Below are 18,120 nucleotides of genomic sequence, written 5' to 3'. Positions count from 1 at the left end.
AGGCTTCCCCGCCCACACCCCATCCCTGCCCCGGGAGAGCCGAGCCAGAAGTGTGGTGGGGCTTGGGACCTCCCAGCACCATGTCCCCAAGGGTCTGGCCTCTTTGATAGCCCCAGAGATAAGGGGTCAGGTGGGGAGAGCTCTGGGCTTGGGGGTGGGGTGGTGATCCAAGCTTGGGTTCTAGCCCTTGCTCTGTCATTCAGTCATTGTGGGAAAGACCCTTCCTCTGCTCCTCAGCTTTCCCATCTGTTTAATAGAGCTTTGGCCAAAGCAATCTCCAAACTTCTAAATTACGCCTTCTATCAGTACACACACACTAGTGCCTTGGAAGAGGCAGGGTGTTGTATGTATGGACCCCTAGACTTGCTGCATTGCAGGGTTCCATACTCTCCCCACCGGCCTCCCTTCCTGGCTCTGATCTCTGGAGTCTGGTAAATGAGGGGTGTGTTCAGAGGATCCTACACCTGAGTTCCTTGTCCAGGCCCTGGCTTGACCATCTGCCTCCCTGGCACCAAGTCCCAGGCAGGAGCAGCTGTTTTCCATCCCTTCCCAGACAAGCTCTATTTTTACCATGGTGACCTTTAGAGAGGGTCTCCCAGGCCAGCTCAAGGTGCCCTGCTGGCTTCTCTGGAGAGAAGAGGAGGGATGATTCCTCCTCTCAGATCCCTCTCAGGCTTTTCTCCATCCCAATTCAGGCTTCCCAGGGTCTCCAGGAATGATGCTATAGGTGTCTCCAACCCATCTATCCCTTCCGGGCCTTTTCATGGCAGGCTCTGGGCTCAAAGCTGAGCCAGGCAGAGAAGAGTTGATACAGAGCTATCTGCTATCCTCTGGCTTTACCTGGTAGCCCTGAGTTTGAGGCTGCCCATTTGGAAAGAGGGAGGCAAAGAGTGCTTTGTTATGGGTGGTATGCAAGCAGTGGCCAGGATGCATAGAGGAGATTCTAGGAGGGAATGGACTGGCTCAGATGACCTCTGGGGGCTCTTCCAGTCCTGAAATACATTCCACAGTATTAGGAAGGGAGGGAGAGTAGTGCTGGAGGATTGGCTGGGGAGATGAGCTTGGGTGGGTGAGTGAGGGGTTAGACCAGAGTCTGCCTGTGTTTCTGGTTCCTTAGGAAGTACTCCACTCTTCAGTTTCAGGCCCCAGCATCCATACTGTGCCCAGATGAGGGGGCCCTGTTCTGCCTCATCTCTTTCCCATCACACTCTGGCCTAGCCAGTGTCTGGTGCCCAGTGACCTTGGGGAGCCTAGCTGCAGGCCCTAGCCTGTCCCTTAGGCTACAGTGACTCTGATTCCAATCCCCAGGAGGGACACAGGGAGGAATATACCTCGGTCCTATAGTTTCCAGAGTTGGCTGCTGGTGCCCTCTAGAGGTTCAGAATATCAGTTTCAGGAAACTAAGTGTGTGGGGGGTGGGGGGCGGGGGGGGGCTGGAATTGGCTGAGGATCAAAGGTATGTATGTAAGTGAAAGGATACCAGGATGTTGCTAAAGATGAGGGACAGAGGGTGATTTTGGGGTTAGGAGGAGACTTACCCATCCCTCAGGGTGATTTAGACCTGGAACCCCTAAGTGAGGCTAGGGCAAGCTGGGGTTAGGATGGGAGTCAGGGTGAGGGTGGGGTGCTTTGGAATAAAGGACTGATCCCAAAGGATTCCCAGGGACTAAAGACTGGGAACATAGGCCCTGTTGGTAGGAAGATGAGAGGGTGCTCCAACTTGTCAGTGATGAGTGATCACATTACTGAAGTCCCCACCTGCTTCAGGGACCCCTGTAGCATGGGAGGCTGGGGCTAAAGGCCTCTTTCAGAGAAAAGACACTATCAGGCCACTGGTTGATGCAGTGGCAGAGAAAATCCACTTCTACCTGCATTTCCCACAAAGAGCCAGCAGGAGGCAGCCTTGGGAAGCTGCAGTTCTGTCTGGCTGTTCTCTCCCTGTAACTGCTTTCTCCCCCAGTCCTCTCCTCTAACCCACTAGAACTTGCCTGTGTCATGCCTTTTGCCTCCTGTAGAATTCAGCTCTGGCCCTCAATAAATGCTTCCTGCATCTTTCTGTCTCCTGTGTCATTTTCAGCTATGTCTAAAGCCCTTCCCTTTTCTCCAACCATGGAACAGTCCATGGGATGCTGGGTGGATGAGAATGTTTGATACACATGGGATGGGAGCTTGGGAAGTAACAATCATGAGCAGAGACGGGGAACAATGAAAACACTCTGGGCCATAGAAGTCCCTGGGTTGAAGTTCTGGTCCTATCATCTACTAGCTGGGTGACCCTGGGTAAACCCACTCCTTCTCCAGGCCTCAGCTTCCCTATCTGTGTAATGAGTGAGTTGGTGAGGTGATGTCTCAAGGTGGTATTGCCCAGGCCCTGACCCCAGGACACTGTCACTGGAGTGGCCAGGGCCAAGCTGCATCAGGGCCCAGTGCTCTGGGGCTGCTTCCTGATGGCAGGTCAGGGCTTCAGACAGGAGGAGGAGCCCCCTACGAGAGGTAACGTCAGAGTCCAGCCAACCCTAGAGAACTCAGGATCCAGACCATCAGGAGTGCTCCTCTCCTGATGGGGGCGTCCTTTGCCCAGAGAAGGGGATTGGGGCCCCACTCCCAGGTGAGGCCAAGATCCCTCACCTTCCTCTCTAAAAGCTCAGGCCCTGCAGAGGCTGGGCAAAGGACTCTGACGGGCAGGAAGCTGAGTTCAGGTGGTCCACAGCGGAGTCCAGGCTTCTTCAGAGATATGCCCTTGGACAGTCTCTCCAGCACACAGGTACAGGAGCTCCCTGCCCTGGACCCGGCGCATCCCTGCTGGTCCCACCCTTCCCTGGTAGTGGTCAGTGCACCTCTGACTCAATCTTTAGCTTCAGCAGGGGCCTCTCCTGGGCACAGTATCCCCCTGCCTACTGGTGATCCTGGTGCCCAGACACGCCAAACCAATTTCACCCCAAACTGAACTCAGTCTCTGCCCCCAACCTCAAGCTGCCCCCATCCCCGCTACTCCTCAACATTATTTTCCTTGAATGATGCAATCCAGAGTGGCCCTTTCCTCACGTCCCACATCCAGCCTCTAACTGGGACCTGGCGATTCCTCAAATACCCCTCAAGCCCCTCTCCTCCTCTCCATGCCCTCTGCCACCTCCCTGGTCCAGCCACTCCCAGGTGTCACCTGACCGCAGTGAAATCCTCCCGCCTGAAGACGAACTCCCGCCAACCCACTTTCCACGGGGCAGCCAGAGATATCTTTGGAACATGACCACGTGACTGCTCCGCTCCACCGCCTTAAACTCCAACAGCCCTTTTATAAGATACACTGTACTTTTGAAAAGCCTGCTGTGATCTGGCCCTTGCCCACCTGTCTGGCCTCATCTCTCAGCACCACCCCAGCCCCCAGTTCTAGCTCTCCTCGCTGGCCCCTTACATCCTATGTGTGACATGGCCTCAGCCTGCAGTGCCCGTGCCCCTCTCTGCCTGTGAGCTCCCACTCAGACTTCAAGGCCCAGCGCAAATGTCTCCTCCTCTGGGAGGCCTTCCCCACCCCCAGGCCGAACTGGTGGCACCCTTCCCTGGCCCTCCCAGAGCATTTCCCGTGATGCGTCGCAAAGGCTGTTTACAGGTCTGACACAGGCCTGGCTGAGCTCCTTGAGGACAGAGCCCTGCCTTATTTATTTTCAGTCCATAGAGAGAGGCTCAGAGAATGTGAGAAGGTGGAGGGAGGGAGGGAGGGAGGGAAGAAGGGAGGAAGGAAGGAAGCAGAGGAAGAGAGGAAAGGAGGAATGAACAAGTCAAGCAAAGTTACTGGGGGACAATTCATTCATTCATCAATCTACCCATTCAATCATTCATTCAACAAATATCTACTGAGTTCCTACCAGGCCCCGATCTAGGCCCTAAGGATACAATTCGCAAGCTCAGGGGACCGGTGACTCACTCGGCGTTTCCAGGTGACTTTGGTGTGTGCATATGTATGTGTACTGTACGTGTGCAAGGCCTTCGGTTTGCAAGGGCCTGCTGCCGGGGCACCTGTCTTCCCTGGGGCCTGGTGCTTTTAGCATCTGTCCCTGGATCCTGTTGCAGCCCGAAATAAGGCTATGAGCCACGACAAGGCAAGGACAACTCTCGTCAGCTGAGGCCAGAGCTGGAGGCAAGGCACACCCAGCTCACTGATGACCGCCTGCACAGACACCGACCACTCAACTCTCAGCTTCCCGACAGAGGTGTTAATCTGAGGGTCTGACACTCCCTCCTGCCCACTGTGGTTCCATCTCTCAGGTACCAGGACTCAAGGGGAGCTCGAGGTGCTGTGGGGGGTGGGCAGTGGGGGGGAGCCAATTCCCAGAGCCCCTTCCCCCAAGCAGAGGAAGGGCCCAAGGGGGTCCGGGGAGGGTGGGGCCTCATGGAAGCCTGGATCCTGAGTAGGAAAGGGAGGGATTCTAAGCTCTGGGTTACTCTGGGTTAAATGGAGAGGGGGTGGCTAGGATTCAAGGTTGGGGTAGTAATGCCTCTGCTCAGGACTGCAAGATCTTTCAGCAATAGAGGGAAGCAGGGTCCCTGTCTATAAAATGAGGGGGGGGTTCCTTCCCAATGTCTGTGAATTTCTGTAAGGAGAGTGTTTGTCAAGAAACAGATCCGGGGACTGTGGAACCCTAAGTGGTCCCAGCTGGAGCACTGCCCACCAGCTCGTGGGCATCACCCCCAAGGCATGCATGTGTGCTCATGTTTGCACGCAGTTTGAGGGGGTCCGTGTATGCCCTGAAGCACATCCATGGATACCCATGATGTAGCCCAGGCTCCTCAGGTTACAGGAGAGCTACTTGCTCCCAGTTACCGAGGGAGTCAGGGACACCGATTAGAATCCAGGCCACCCAGCTCAGCGCCCACTGACCCGGGGCTGGGTATGGGCGTGGGGGGCAAAGATGGAGGCAGATTGTTTTTCTAAAAGAAGAAATATAGATAAACCTGGAAGCCAAGCAGAGGGGCACAAGGGTTGGTAAGGCTGTCAGGAGGCTCAGTGACTTTGCCTTCTCTCCTGGGGGCGAGTTAGGGGATCTGGACTTGGGGCCTGCAGGGCTTCTCTGGGGCTTTGGACCTCATTTTATTTGTAAATCACCTCCAAGATTCCTGGGACACGCCATAAGATGCAAATGGGGGGATGGAGGAAGAGGGAGAGAAGGAGCGAGGAAGAAAAGAACACCATGTAAGTGAGCTGAAGGAGGGGGTAGGAAGGGGGCTGATGGTTGTTTTCAGTGTCCTTGGACCAGCCTGCGCCCTCAAGCCTCAGAGCCGAGTCCTGAGGAGAGAAGGGGTGCACCTCGCAGACCCCAGTGCAGCGTCAGCCTAACCACCCGTGCTCCTCTCCCCCTGACTTCAACCTCCAGCCTCTTTCAGTCTCTGATTAGCGCTCACTTGAGTCAGTGGACAACAACAGTCAGAGACCCTAGCCTCCCCTTCTCCTGATGTCCCAGAAACTACCCCCAATGCGTGTGTGCTTCCCTAACATCAAGGAAGCAGATTTGTGTGACCTCGAGCATCTCCTTTTTCTTCCATGGACCTCAGCCTCCTCTTTCCAGCTCAGACACCCTTGCTTGAGACTTTGGTGTGGGCCAAGGCTGCGCAGGGCCGGGGTTGGGTAGACCAAGGATTGGGAGGTCTGGGGAGGAATGGAGGCAGCCTGGACCATTTGTGGCAGTCTCTCCTCCACAGGATGATTCCCAAGGAGCAGAAGGGGCCGGTAATGACTACCATGGGGGACCTCACTGAACCAGGTAAGGTTGACCCAGCCCTTGAACATTCCTCAGATCCCATGCTTTCTTGCTCCCAGGCTGCAGCCACTCAGGCCTGCTGGCCCCAGGCCTGGGCAAACAGGTGTGAGTTTGAGGCCGGCCTGTGGAATCTGCGACCTGGGCTGGGAAGCTTCCCAAAGCACTGAGAAGGGCCCTGCCCTGATGCCCGCACCCCCAAGAGCTGAGGTTGAGTGCCCTAGACTGGGTCCTGCCCCCACCTAAGTCCTTACCTCAGCCCCAAATGGAGCTCTGAGGGCTCTGGCCCCAGATTCAACCCTAACAATGGCCCAAGCGTCCCACAGATTGCCCCTGCTTGTTTTAACTGGGCTGTCTCCCCGAGCCCCCATGTCAAGAGACAAGGAGTCAGGGGAGAGCGGGGCAGGGGGGCAGGAATAGGCTGCCGGATCTGACTCAAACCATTTCACTTAAAAGCACATTCATCCAATGCATAAATCATCTAAAATACATGATTATCAACTTTATAAGACCTCTTGGCATAATTTTGGAGTCTGTTGATTTGGCCTACTTTGGAGCATTTCAAATATTTTAAAAACAAACTTAGCTAAGTCAGGACTCTCAAACTTCACTGTGAATCGCAGTGACAGGGCGTTGTTAAAAATACAGATTCCCAGCATCAACCCCCAGGAATTCTGATTCAGGGGACCTGGGGAGGAGGCTATACATTAGCCTTTTAGCCAAGTACCCAGGTGATTCTGATGCAGGTGGGAAGTGAACCAAGCTCTGATAAACCCCTGTCTAAGGGCATTGCTGCACTTTTTACCTCCTTCAGCGTTCCAGGAAGTATTTAATCATGTGTATGACCTTATGTGTGAGTCGTACTTTTAACTTGTTTTGTGTGTTCTTGCCTCATTTTGTTGGTGTCATTTTTTTTTATTATTCCATGATTTTCTGTGCTGAAATACACAAGCTTTGTGAGGTACCAATGCTCTAACTAGAAGAATCAGGCAATGCTTTTTTTTTTTCTCTTGTCTAAGTAATTAATTAGTTACAGACCCCCAAATACTGACACACAACATTTACGCCAGACTGGAAATACGTGAATTGTTGACGATTGCTAAGGTATTAATTAAGGACAATTTTGAAACTAAAGAAAAGTAGAAAGGAAAAAATCTCATGGTGTCAACGCCGAAAGATAGCCATCGTAAAATAATAATAAAACACTTACCGTTATTGTGTGCTCACTATGTCTCAGACACTGTGCTAAGAGCATTTATACCTTTTGTTATATATATGACCCTCACAACAACTCTGTAAGTTAGATACGATCACACCCATCTTGCAGATGAGAAAATAGGGGTCAGAGAAGCTAGGAAGTCACATATATAGTAGGTGGTAGAACTGAGATTTGACCCCAGATCTGTCTCCAAAACTGCTCCTTTACCACATGGTTATATAAATAAAACATTCATTTTATAGAATATCAGACAAAGCAGACATGAATGACTTTGAATGTGAAAGTTCCTCGTAACAAAACCATCTGGAGAGAACCACTGTTAACAGTTTTGTGTAAATCCTTCCTCTGTTCATATATAAACGTATTTATATAAACACACACACGGGCTAAATACTATACACTGTGTTCGTCATCTTAAATTTTTTTCACTTAGCGGCACACCACAGACTTCTTTCCATCCTAGTATGACTTATCTCACCCCTCCCCTCCCCTCGCTCCCCCAGCATATAAGATATTATATATATTTATACACACACATCCCCTAAGGGAGGCCATGAAGGCTCAGCCCAGGTTGGGACCCTTAGGAGTAGAGCCTGAGGATTCCCAGACAAGTGACTTGTTGAGCTCGCACTCCTAGGAGAAGGGAAGTGACAAAAGCACAATCCGGCAGAGGAAATTGCTAAGTAAGGATGTGGGCTCCAAAGCATAAATTAATTGCCCTACAAAATTCATCTCATCTTCAGCAAGGGGGCTGTTGCAGCCTCTACTCACCGGGGCAGTTCTCTGTAGAGGTGGCAGTTGTGAGCTGTTAGTCACTGATAAAGGGCATCTGGGCAGCATGCACCGCAAGACTGATTCCCAGTTTTCACAATTCGAAAAGTCACTGCAGTAAACATCCTTGTATGTATATCTTCAGGCATGTTTATTCAACTTTTCTGCCCGAGGACGAATGCCTAGAAGTGGAACTGCTTAGTCAAATAGGTTTTATCTATAGCTTTTCTTTTTTTTTTCTTAATATTGAGCTCAGTTCATCTGAACAGCATTTGAGAATATGATGCCAGGGGACTTTTATTATGTATTTAGGTATAAGTGGTCTTTCATCTGTTTAAGTATGCAGTACATTTTCTTGTTCAAAAACAAAAACAATGCAAGCAATTTCCAGCCCTCCTCCTTCCCAGGTCCCCGGATTGTCACTGCCAATATTTGGCATATCTCCTTGCAGATTTTTCAATGCATACACAAACATGTGCTTATTTTTAAAAATATACGAGTGGGATCTTAGAATACAGATTCTTCTGAAATTTCCTTTTTTCCCCCTTTTAATCTACAGTGGATTTCTTTCTGATCCTAACATGTAGAAGGTGCTGTCTCTATATTTGCTGAAAGAATGAAAGAAACATCAGCCTCCTTTTTTAAAAGGCTGTTTAAGATTCCATTGAATGGGATGAATCACAGCACCTGAATGGCCCTCAGCGTTGCCTGGTGACCACATCACCCATTCCTGACCCATTCACTCTCCCCTACTGTTCTCTGAGATAACTTTAGCAATCTCTCTTCTCAAACCTCCAATACCTCCTCCCCCACCTTCATTCTCAGCTAATGACCTTGCTTCTTATTTCACCGAGAAAAGTAAAGGGGCCAAAAGAGAACTTCTGCAAGCTCCCGCCTCCACATCTGTCCACTTGTTTGCATCTGTGTCCCTGTTCTCGGTTTTCCTTCCTGATACGATAGATGAACCCTCCTTGCACTGTGTGAAGCCAACCCTTCTTGCTGGGCACTGAACACCCTCCCTGCCCTCTCTCCTGCTCAAGACATTCCTTCAGTAATTCTCCCCTCTCTGTATTGCATTGTCAGATTTTCTCATCAGCGAACAAACATGCTATTATTCCTCACTCTTTGAAAACAAGCAAGCAAGCAAGCAAAGCAACAAGCAAGCAAACCACTCTTGCTTCCACAGCTGCCCGCAGCCATGGTCCTTCAGGGCACACCTCCTCAAAGCAGCTGTCTATACTTAACCTCCTCTCTTTCTCTCTTTTTCACATTTTATTAACCAACTTACACACACACACACACACACACACACACACACACACACACGCAAAAGTTGAGAGTGCAGATCCCTGTGGCCCTCCTTTTATTCCTGGGGTCCGGAGCAAATGCCAAAGAGCATGTCATTTCATCCCCCAAATACTTTACAGAAAGTAATAAAAAGGACATTTCCTTACATGCCACAAAGATATTAACACACTGAACAAAATTAAATGTTGATTTAATACTATCTAATAACCAGCCCTATAGTCAACTTTCTCCAATTTTCTAGTTAACGGGGATCCAAATAGCCACTTTTTAACTGAGGTAGCATTGGTTCATATTTAACGTTCTATATTGATAGTTTCACGTGTACAAAATTATGTTTCTACTTCTGTATACACTACAGCGTGCTCAGCACCAAAAATGTAGTTTCCATCTTTCATCATACAGTTGATCCCCTTTACCCATTTCACCCTCCCCTGCGACCCCCATTCCCTCCTGGGAACCACTACCCTGTTCTCTGTACTTACATGTTTGTTGATGCTTGGTTTGGTTTGATCATTTATTTTGGTTTATGTTTGTTTGTTTTTATATTCCACATATAAGTGAAATCATATGGCATTTCTCTGTCTGACTTATTTCATTTAGCATAATAACTGTACCCTCAAGGGCCCTTGTTTTTATTTGGTAGCTATGTCTCTTAAATCTCCTTTAATCTAAAACACTGCCCCCCGCCTCCTTTTTTCCCCATGTCATTCACTCCTTTGAAGACACCGGGCCACCTGCTCTGTAGAACGTCCCACATCCTAGATTTGGTTCATTGCTTCCTTGTGTTGTGTAAAACTGTTCTTCTGTCCTCTTCTCTCGAACCCTGTCCAATAAGGCTTTCACACCCAAATACTCCACAGGAACTCCTTTTGCGGAGATTGCCAATAATGACCCCATGTTACTAAATACAATGGTCAGTTTTCAGCCCTCCTCTTACTTGACATACCAGCAACATTTGACTCCGTTGATCCGTCCATCTTCCCTAATATGCTTTCATCATAGACTGTGGTTCTAGGACACCACAGTCTTCAGATTTCATCCTAACTTGCTGGGTGTTTTCTCCCAGGCTCCAGGGCTGGGGCTCATGTCCTCAGTCTAAATGTCGGAGGTCCCGGGGCTCAGTCTTTGGATCTCTTTATCCATTCTCATATCCTTGGTGATCTCACCTAGGCTCCAGGCTCCAAATACCATTCAGAGAGCTGGAATATGAACCTACGTGTGTCTGACTGTAGAGATGACAAGTCTGCCCGTGCTGCCCATACATATCCCTCTCCTACCAACGTCCTCACCATGCTGACACTCCTTTCTTCCAAAAGTCTTCCCTTGTGGCGCCAACATAAGAGTATGTGTTTTGCTGGTGGGGAAAGCACCAAGGATGTGGATGGGCTACCAAACTACTAAGGACGGTCATCAGCCCTGGAATCCGTCTACATGGCTATAATGACTGGTCCTAACTATGAGAAAAGAAATAAACGGGACAGTCTTCATTAAAAAACAACAACAGCAAATACCACTTGTACTTCCTGATGCCCCAATTTTTATGTCCAGGTCAGTTTTCTCCCATGAATACTAGACTCATATATCCAGCTCCCTACTCGGCATCTCCGCTGGGATGCCTACAAGGCTCTTCAAATGTTATACTCAGTTTTGGAGACAATTAGGGGAGTTTGAATATAGACTAGGCATTATATATTAAAAAAAAAAATTCATTCACTTGGAAAGGTGGAGATCTTAAACCGATAAAAGCAAGTTATAAAGCAGCTATGCTATGATTTCATTTTGGTTAAAAAGTCACATATGAATAGTCAGTGAAAAAGACGGGAAAGGATATACACTAAAGTGTTAGTAGTGGCAACCTCTGGATGGTAGAAAATGGCGTTTTTCTTCTTTTTCTTTTTTTTTGCGGTACGCGGGCCTCTCACTGTCGTGGCCTCTCCCGTTGCGGAGGTTCCGGATGAGCAGGTTCCGGATGCGCAGGTTCCGGATGCGCAGGCCCAGCTCCATGGCTCACGGGCCCAGCCGCTCCGCGGCATGTGAGATCCTCCTGGACCGGGGCACAAACCCGTGTCCCCTGCATCGGCAGGCGGACTCTCAACCACTGCGCCACCAGGGAAGCCCTTCTTTTCTTTTATGTCTATATTTTCTAACTTTCTTCAATGCACATATATGTTTTTATAATAATAAAAGGCTATTTTAACATTAAAAGAAGACATGTCTAGAACAGAATGCCTGGTCTTTCCTCACACCTCCTCCTCCTCCAGCTTCCCATCTCAGAGAGCGGCTACTCCATCCTCCCAGCGGCTCAGGCCAGAAACCTTGCCTTTACCTCCCACAACTCTCTCTCTGTCTCTCACGTCCCACACCCATGGCCTACCTTTAAAAGATACCTAGAATCTGATCATTACTCACTACCTCCACCACTATGGGCAAAGAGCTCCATGGGAAATGCATGGAATAAATATACCTGCCAAAGAACATCTGAAAGGATGCTCAATTTCACTGAGTGTCAAACACATGCTAATTAAACTCAGAGGAGTCATTTCCGCCCATTGGGTGGGCAAAGATTCCTAAGAATAATGACACCCAGGGTCAGCAAGTGTGGGGCAAAATCGGCACTCTCATACACAGCGGATGGTGCTGTGCGGAGGTCCCCTTAGAGGCAGCAACCCGGAGTGCCCTGAGGGTTTGGTAGTAAGAGCTCCCTCTGGCCTCTCTGGGCAGTCCCTTTGCTGGACCTGGGCAAGAAACTGAGCGTGCCCCAGGACTTGATGATGGAAGAGCTATCACTGCGTAACAACCGAGGATCCCTCCTCTTCCAGAAGAGACAGCGCCGCGTGCAGAAATTCACCTTTGAGTTTGCAGCCAGCCCGCGTGCGGTGAGTAAGCCTCCATTGTGTTCACAGGGAAACTGAGGCCCAGAGAGGGCCAATCGTTAGCCTAGAGCCAAACAATGAGCCAGATAGGACTTCTGCCCTCTAAGCGGGGTGGGGGGGGGTCCCTCAAGTTCCAGCCGGGGACGGCTGTGATATTGCCATCAGATTGACCTCTGCCTTGCTAGGTGATCCTAGAAAAGGGTTAGCTCTTTAGGCACCTTTCCTCAGATACAATGCATAAAGTGGATCGGACAGGATGCCCCATGGAGTGAAGGGACTCTGGCTCCTACAAAAAGTGCAGAAGAATAGTCAGGTGCTCTGGGCTGAATTTGCAGCAAGCAGGATTTAGATTAGACTTGAGTTTGATCTAAGATGGAAAATGCAGAATGCTGTCCTCCTTTTCTCACTGGAAGAAGGCAAAGGCCACGAGACAGTCAGCTGGTAGAGAAAGGAGGCAAGAATGGCTTGTCCCCCGGCTTCAAAAAGGTGGCAGGCAGTTTCAGGTACTTCTAATGAACTCAGGGGACTTTCATCCTACTCCACTCAATTTCTGGATGAAACAGGAGATGATGAGAGGGATCGATGTGGCAGAATAATAAAAATGATAAAACACCTACCTTTGCTACGTGCTTATGACGGTACTAGCTAAGCAGTTTGCATGCATCATCTCATTTAATGATCAGAGAGTGATATTATTATCATCATCTCCACTTTACAGAGAAGGAAACTGTGGCTCAGAGAGGTTAAGTATTATATGCCCAGGGTCAATACTATAATAGCAACTAACGTATATAAGAGCACTTCTCTGTTCCAGGGTTTAGCGCTCTACACTATTAACTCATCCTCCCCCCAAAACATCCCTGGGAGGTAGGCTCTAGGATTATGACCTCCCACCACCCCCTGCCTTTTTTTAGTGGAGGGAGAACCTGGCCTCCTGCCCCGCTGAGCCTGCCTGTAGTTTATTTGCCCCTCCCCTCCCCCCAGCTCGTGGCAGGAAGCGCCAAGGAGAAGGTGACTGGAACAGCGGAACCTGGGATGGTGAGTGTGCATAGAGACCCCGAAGTGGCGGAAGCCTGGGGGAAGGGGCCAGGCAGCTCAGATTCCCCGGTCCACCACCGCTGAGCTCCCGCCCCTGTGCCTAGGTTGCCAATAGCTCCGAGGGGCAGAACTACCGCTCTGAGCTCCACATCTTCCCGACCTCAGGACCCGGGGGCCCTGAGGATGCCCAGCCCACAGCCGCCCGGCCAGTGAGTGCCCACAGCCCCAGTGCCCTGGCGCCAGGTAAGTGGCCTGCCCACGTCCCAGGACCAGGGGACTGTAGCGTGGGCAAGCTCCACGGTGGGGCAGGAAGAGTAACCAGAGAGCGTCTAGTCCACCCCCCTCCCCACACACACACACACACACACACACACACACACACACACACACACACACTCACCCCACTCCAAAGACCCAACACAAGGCCAGAGTAGCGCAGCAATGCGCCAAGGTCACAGGGCCAGCCAGGGTCCGAGGCAAGACTAGAGTCTGCGCCCCAGCTTGCAATTCCTCTGCTCCGTCCTCCTTGTTTCCAGGGATGGGGAAGGGTCCTCTTTGCTGGAGCATTAATCATAATGATGCATCCACCATAAAAATACAGAATTGGAACAGAGTGTCCTTGCTAAATGTCCCACCCAACACAGTGTCTGCAGCGGGGCGTGGCGGCAAGGTTAAAAGGAACCCAGGCGTCCTGCTCGTCCGCCTCCCACGTGCCATGCTCCACCCCCTAGGCTATGCAGAGCCACTGAAGGGCGTCCCTCCCGAGAAGTTCAACCACACGGCCATCCCCAAGGGCTACAGCTGCCCATGGCAGGAGTTCGTCAGCTACCAGGACGACCTGGGCGAAGGCGGAAGTCATACCCCCAGCCTGGCGGAGTATCGAAATTTCAACAAGTAAGACGAGGCGGGCTGCTTAGGGAGAGACCTGGAGGGAGGATGCGCTGGCTGCATCTCCTGAGCGCTTTCTACAGGCCGGGCTCTACCCCAATGCCTTATATACATTTATTGAGCCCCTGCTAAAACTCAGTAGAGCTCTTGCCTTAGCACAACTAACTAGTGCTCAATAAATGTACAGGGAATAAATGGGTGAATGTGGCACACACCTTGCTGGATTCTCCTTCACAACAGGGTGGGGCAGGAGCCACAGTTTTTCCTATTCTGCTGGAGAAGAGGATTATTAGCAATCTGCCCAAAATCACAAAGCAAGGAAGCAGTGGCCGGGCTGGGATCCAAGTCTGATTTTGTCTGACTCCAGAGTCCAGTTGCCTATTCTCCATCACTGCTGTGTGCCATCTCCTTGATGGATATCAAGGTGCGAGTCCTTCCCTGGGTGGGGTCCCCAGATCTCACTAGTCCTAGGCCAGCTCAGCGTTTTCCTCACTTTCATCAGTGGTCTGGAAGAGGCCTAGAAAGTGATCTTGAGGCTGTACCACTGTGGGGAGTGGCAGTGAAATGTTGGACACCAGAGGTGAGAGCCACAAAGCAGTGGCTCATAGTGTTTAGCACGTGGGCCCTCGACAAGGGCTTAATGCAGTCTCCACCCCTGGCTGTGTGACCTTGGGCAAGTGGCTTAACCTCGCTGGGCCTCCCTTTCCCCACCTGTAAAATGAGACTGTTATAGTACCTGCTTCATAAGATGGTCGTGAGGATGGCATGAGAGGCCTTAGGCAAAACTTCTGGCAAGTGATAAGCTCTCAATAAATGGTAGCTGCCATTATTATTATTATTATTTACAGGTTGAAATGATGGCTGGAAAAGCTAACAGGGGAGAACTTAAAAGGGATAGATTTAACATCCTGCCCTGGGGGCCTGAAAACAAATCACAGCAGTCAGGACAGGAGCTTGGCAGGAAGGCAGGCTTTGGGCTGGGGGATGCATTTCAACTGCATTTCAATTGGCTTCCTTAGTCTGCTGCTATTTGTGAAAAATGCTCCTCTGGCTTGGGCTGGATTAAGTGAGAAAGTGGAGGGTCCACAGAGAGGAGGCCACAGTCCAGCTCTTCTGGCACCTGCTCAGACCACACATGGAGACTGTGTCTGTCTTGCTAGGCCTGGAGACCAAGCCCTCTGAGGAAGGGCTGAAGGAACTGGGGGTGATGGGCCTTGAGAAGAGACTGCTCAGGAGGGATGTGACTGCCCTCAAACAGCTGAGAGCCAGGGAGGACCATGATGGGAAGAATGGGCCCAACAGGCCTCGTGTGAACCACGAGCCATTGGCAGACATTTTGGGGTTTCCTGCCAGGCAGGACTGTGCTGTCTCTCCTCCTGGGGCCCTCAGACCCTGCCTGTCCAGCTATTTAAAACCCTCAGCTGACATTCAGTGCTAGCAGCCAGCTTCCAGGCTGGTCATTGCAGGTCGCAGCCCCATCCATCTCATGCCTCAGCTCTGACAGGCTGAGGCATGTTCCCACAAAAATAAGGAGGATCTTAGGGACCCCTGAGCCCAGACCCCTCCTGGGACAGAAGAGGCAACTGAGGCAGAGAAAGAAGGAACTGCAGTGTTGGTGGCCAAGCTGTGCTCAGGATCCAGGGCTCTGGGCTCCTGATCAAAGGGCCCAACCGTGAGGCCTGCTTGACTTGGAAACAGCCCAGCCTGTTCCTGCGGGGGTCTGGCTGTTGCCATCACAGCTGTGGTGGTCCAGGCAGAATCACTGTCCTGGCTGGAACCCAGGTTCTGGCCCAAGGTTTGCCTTTTTACCCCAGAGCAGGCATTCCCCTCTCTCCATTGGTCCCAGGATACAGGGAAAACACTAAATGAGCAATGCTTTTTATTCTCTTAAAATTAAAAAATAGTTTGAAAATCACGTATTTATATTATCTTTTAAAAAAACCCCTAGGCGACTTCAAATAAAGGTAGGGCCCCTTTGTTCCCCATGCTCCAATCCCAGCTCCCTTCCCAAAGGTAACACTGTTGTCAGGTTGGTAAGTATGTTTTCAGAACATTCTCTACAAGAGAATATTCTCTACCAGCAGCTACATACCTATGGGGATGTAGCATTGTTTGGTGTGCATGTGTGTGTGCGTTTTGCTACTTTGTATTTCATCCCGTAACTTGCTTGCTTTTTTCACTCAACATTATGCTTTTTCAGTCTCCTCTTTCTAATACCTATGTCTCTTTTCATTCCTTTTAAGTTGCTATATAGTACTCTGCCACGTGAATATACTATATTTATCTTATCCGTTCCTCTGCCAGTGGGCATATGGCTTGTTTCTGGTCTGTCACTAATCGCTGCTCATATCTGCTTCCTTGTGCATACGCTTCCCTAAGCCATATGCTTACAGGTAGAGTTGCTGGTTGACAGAATTTGCACATTTTCAGGTTTAAAAGATCCTGCCAGCCGCATAGCACAGGGAGATCAGCTCAATACGTTGTGACCACCTAGAGGGATGGGATAGGGAGGGTGGGAGGGAGGGAGAAGCAAGAGGGAAGAGATATGGGAACATATGTATATGTATAACTGATTCAGTTTGTTATAAAGCAGAAACTAACTCACAATTGTAAAGCAGTTATACTCCAATAAAGATGTAAAAAAAAAAAAAAAGATCCTGCCAAATTGCCCTCCAAGGTAGCAACACCAATTTACTCTCCAACCAGCAGTATATGAGACTTTGCCCCACCGCCTCACTAACTTTGCTCCATTACCAAATCACTTATTCCTGCCAGTCCTATGGGTGAGAAGTGGCATGTCTCTGTGGTAATCTGTAGTCTCTGATTCTCAGTGTTCTTTCTAATCCTCCTTTCTCTCTCCAGTCTGTGATATATTGTTTTAAGGGGAGATCAAGAGGAGGGAAAAACTCTGTTCCAATTCTATACCCACTCTGGACCTTCCTTAACAGGAACCTAGAGCTTTGCCAGGACAAGCCAGTTCTCACTGAAAACCTCACTCCTATTTCAAAGCAAGAAGCCATCCCCACTAGGGGCAGATTTGAGAATGGGCAGAGCTGGAGAAACCTTTAAAGACAGTATAAAACCTTACTGAGCAGCAGGGAAACTGAGGCCCAGAGAGAGGAGGGGAGGGGGCTGCCCGTGGCGACCCACAGGTCTGTTCCGCCACCCTTTCTCACACTGCCTTCCTCCTCTGCTGCTCTTCTCTCCCCAGGACACCAGTGCCCTTTGGAGGAGCCCTGGTGGGGGAAACCATTCTGAGGGCAGGCACCCCCTTCGTCCCAGAGCTCACCAGTGGCTTGGAACTCCTCCGCCTCAGACCCAGCTTCAACAGGGTGGCCCAGGGCTGGGTCCGCAACCTCCCAGAGTCTGAGGAGCTGTAGCCCCAGCCGCTTCAATTCCCCCATCTCAGAGTTCGGGTAACACCTGGAGCCAAGACTCGTGGACAGCACTTGACAGTTTATGAAGGGCCGTCACACACAAATGGCCTCAAAGGTCACGAAGTTCAGCAGTTCCCAAATGTGGTGTGCTTCAAAATTACCTGGAGGTGTTTTAATACAGATTTCTGGCCTGTCCCAAACCTGCAGCACCAGAATCTCCTGAGTGGAGGTTCCCTATTAGTAACTAGTACTCCCAGCTGATTCCAGGAAAACTCGTCCCCGGTTTGTATCTTTAGGAATCCAAACCACCAATGACTTCACGTCCAAGCCTCCACTCTTTTCCTGCTCCTGTAGTCTAGCTTACACTGCCGCAATGACAGGGAGCTCACTAGCCGCCTATTTACCTGTGAATCACTCTGATAATTAGATTTTCCTTTTACTGAGACGCAGATGGTCTTTATTTATGCTGTTAACATTTACTAAGCACCAACTGTGTGCTAGCCGCTGTGCCAGCTCCAGGGAGAGGGTGTGGTAAGCCCAGGCCCTAGCCTAGGGAGGAAAAGACAGTAGAGAAGACAGATTTGTAAAGCAGGAAGTCATCTTAATTTTCCCTAAAGCACGCTAATTGACAACTGAGGAACAAAGTGCGAGTGAAGCAGAGGAGGGGTTCTCTAACCCTGGGTGTGGGGTGGGATTCTGGGAAGCTTCCCAGAGGATTTGAGTGGGGCCTCAGAGGAGTGACAGTCCATCAAGGGAAGGGGGTGTGATGGGGAGAGTGTGATGGGGAGGGCATTCCTGAAGTTGGGATGGGAGGGCTCCGAGTTATTTCTCTCATTCAACTGCAAAGGTACAGAATTGTGGGGCTTCCCCGGTGGCACAGTGGTTGAGAGTCCGCC

The 18,120-nt window shown here is 50.3% G+C and overlaps 1 protein-coding gene across 2 annotated transcripts; it reads left to right on the top strand.

Annotated features, from left to right (window-relative positions):
* The first annotated feature begins 3,867 nt into the window (after positions 1-3,867).
* Positions 3,868-17,261, top strand: MYOZ3 (myozenin 3). 2 transcript variants are annotated; one of them, XM_007448043.1, is made up of 7 exons: positions 3,868-3,935; positions 5,695-5,756; positions 11,770-11,924; positions 12,906-12,959; positions 13,064-13,202; positions 13,691-13,853; positions 17,059-17,261. In XM_007448043.1, exons 2-7 carry the CDS (start codon positions 5,696-5,698, stop codon positions 17,225-17,227), a joined length of 741 nt encoding a protein of 246 aa, XP_007448105.1. In that variant the 5' UTR covers positions 3,868-3,935; position 5,695; the 3' UTR covers positions 17,228-17,261. The 2 variants fall into 2 exon arrangements, with proteins under 2 accessions (XP_007448105.1, XP_007448106.1); XM_007448044.1 differs by lacking the exon at positions 3,868-3,935 and having other exon boundaries at positions 5,696-5,756; positions 12,906-12,965; positions 17,059-17,227.
* The last annotated feature ends 859 nt before the right edge of the window (positions 17,262-18,120 follow it).

Source organism: Lipotes vexillifer, unplaced genomic scaffold, assembly GCF_000442215.2.
Source record: "Lipotes vexillifer unplaced genomic scaffold, Lipotes_vexillifer_v1.1 scaffold121, whole genome shotgun sequence".
NCBI lineage: Eukaryota > Metazoa > Chordata > Mammalia > Artiodactyla > Lipotidae > Lipotes > Lipotes vexillifer.
This window is presented reverse-complemented; position numbering and strand designations above follow the sequence as displayed.

Coding starts and splice junctions, on each gene's coding strand:
- MYOZ3 (XM_007448044.1), top strand. CDS start 5,696: ATGATTCCCAAGGAGCAGAAGGGGCCGGTAATGACTACCATGGGGGAC. Junction 11,925..12,905: donor TTGCAGCCAGCCCGCGTGCG/GTGAGTAAGCCT, acceptor CCCTCCCCCCAG/CTCGTGGCAGGAAGCGCCAA. Junction 13,203..13,690: donor CCCCAGTGCCCTGGCGCCAG/GTAAGTGGCCTG, acceptor TCCACCCCCTAG/GCTATGCAGAGCCACTGAAG.